Source organism: Neopelma chrysocephalum, unplaced genomic scaffold, assembly GCF_003984885.1.
Source record: "Neopelma chrysocephalum unplaced genomic scaffold, ASM398488v2 Primary Assembly neopelma1_92635, whole genome shotgun sequence".
Classification (NCBI taxonomy): domain Eukaryota; kingdom Metazoa; phylum Chordata; class Aves; order Passeriformes; family Pipridae; genus Neopelma; species Neopelma chrysocephalum.
In genome coordinates this window covers 1-406 of record NW_020921372.1, presented here as the reverse complement: position 1 = coordinate 406, position 406 = coordinate 1, and the positions used below count along the sequence as shown (strand labels likewise).

The following is a 406-nucleotide window of genomic DNA, read 5'->3' as shown; positions in this document are numbered from 1 at the left end:
CTCCGGCCCACAGGGAAGGCCAAGGACATCCCCCCAACTCCGGCCCCGGCAGGACGGCGGCGGCAGCGGGGTTGTCCTGCAGCCGGGGGCCATGCTGGGCTGCCAGAGCCAGCACAACACCCACCCAAAGGGCCACTGACTTCCTCCTCACCTGCCTGGGGGGCCCAAGGCATCTTCCTCTTCCTCGCAGCCTCCTCCTCCATCCGACCAAGCTTTGGGAAGGACAAATCCTGATGAGGAGAAAACAAGGGCTGAGCGCCTTGGCTTGGGGGTTCCTCCTGCCCAAGTCCATCTCTAGAACCCACCGGGCATCCTGTGACCATAAAAAACCCCAAAACACCAAGATTCAGGCAAAAAAACCCCTTCAGAAATAGCAAGAAGACCCTCACCACCCCAAACTGCAAGA

The 406-nt window shown here is 60.3% G+C and overlaps 1 protein-coding gene across 1 annotated transcript in view; it reads right to left on the bottom strand.

Annotated features, from left to right (window-relative positions):
• Positions 1–203, bottom strand: part of LOC113980136 (zinc finger protein 239-like) — a gene marked incomplete at its 3' end in the record, with an annotated part of 1,128 nt that extends 925 nt beyond the window's left edge. Inside the window, exon 1 of the mRNA XM_027707374.1 lies at positions 152–203. Coding sequence (XP_027563175.1) covers positions 152–203 — 52 coding nt within the window. The remainder of the gene's footprint in view (positions 1–151) is intronic.
• Positions 204–406: the final 203 nt, after the last annotated feature.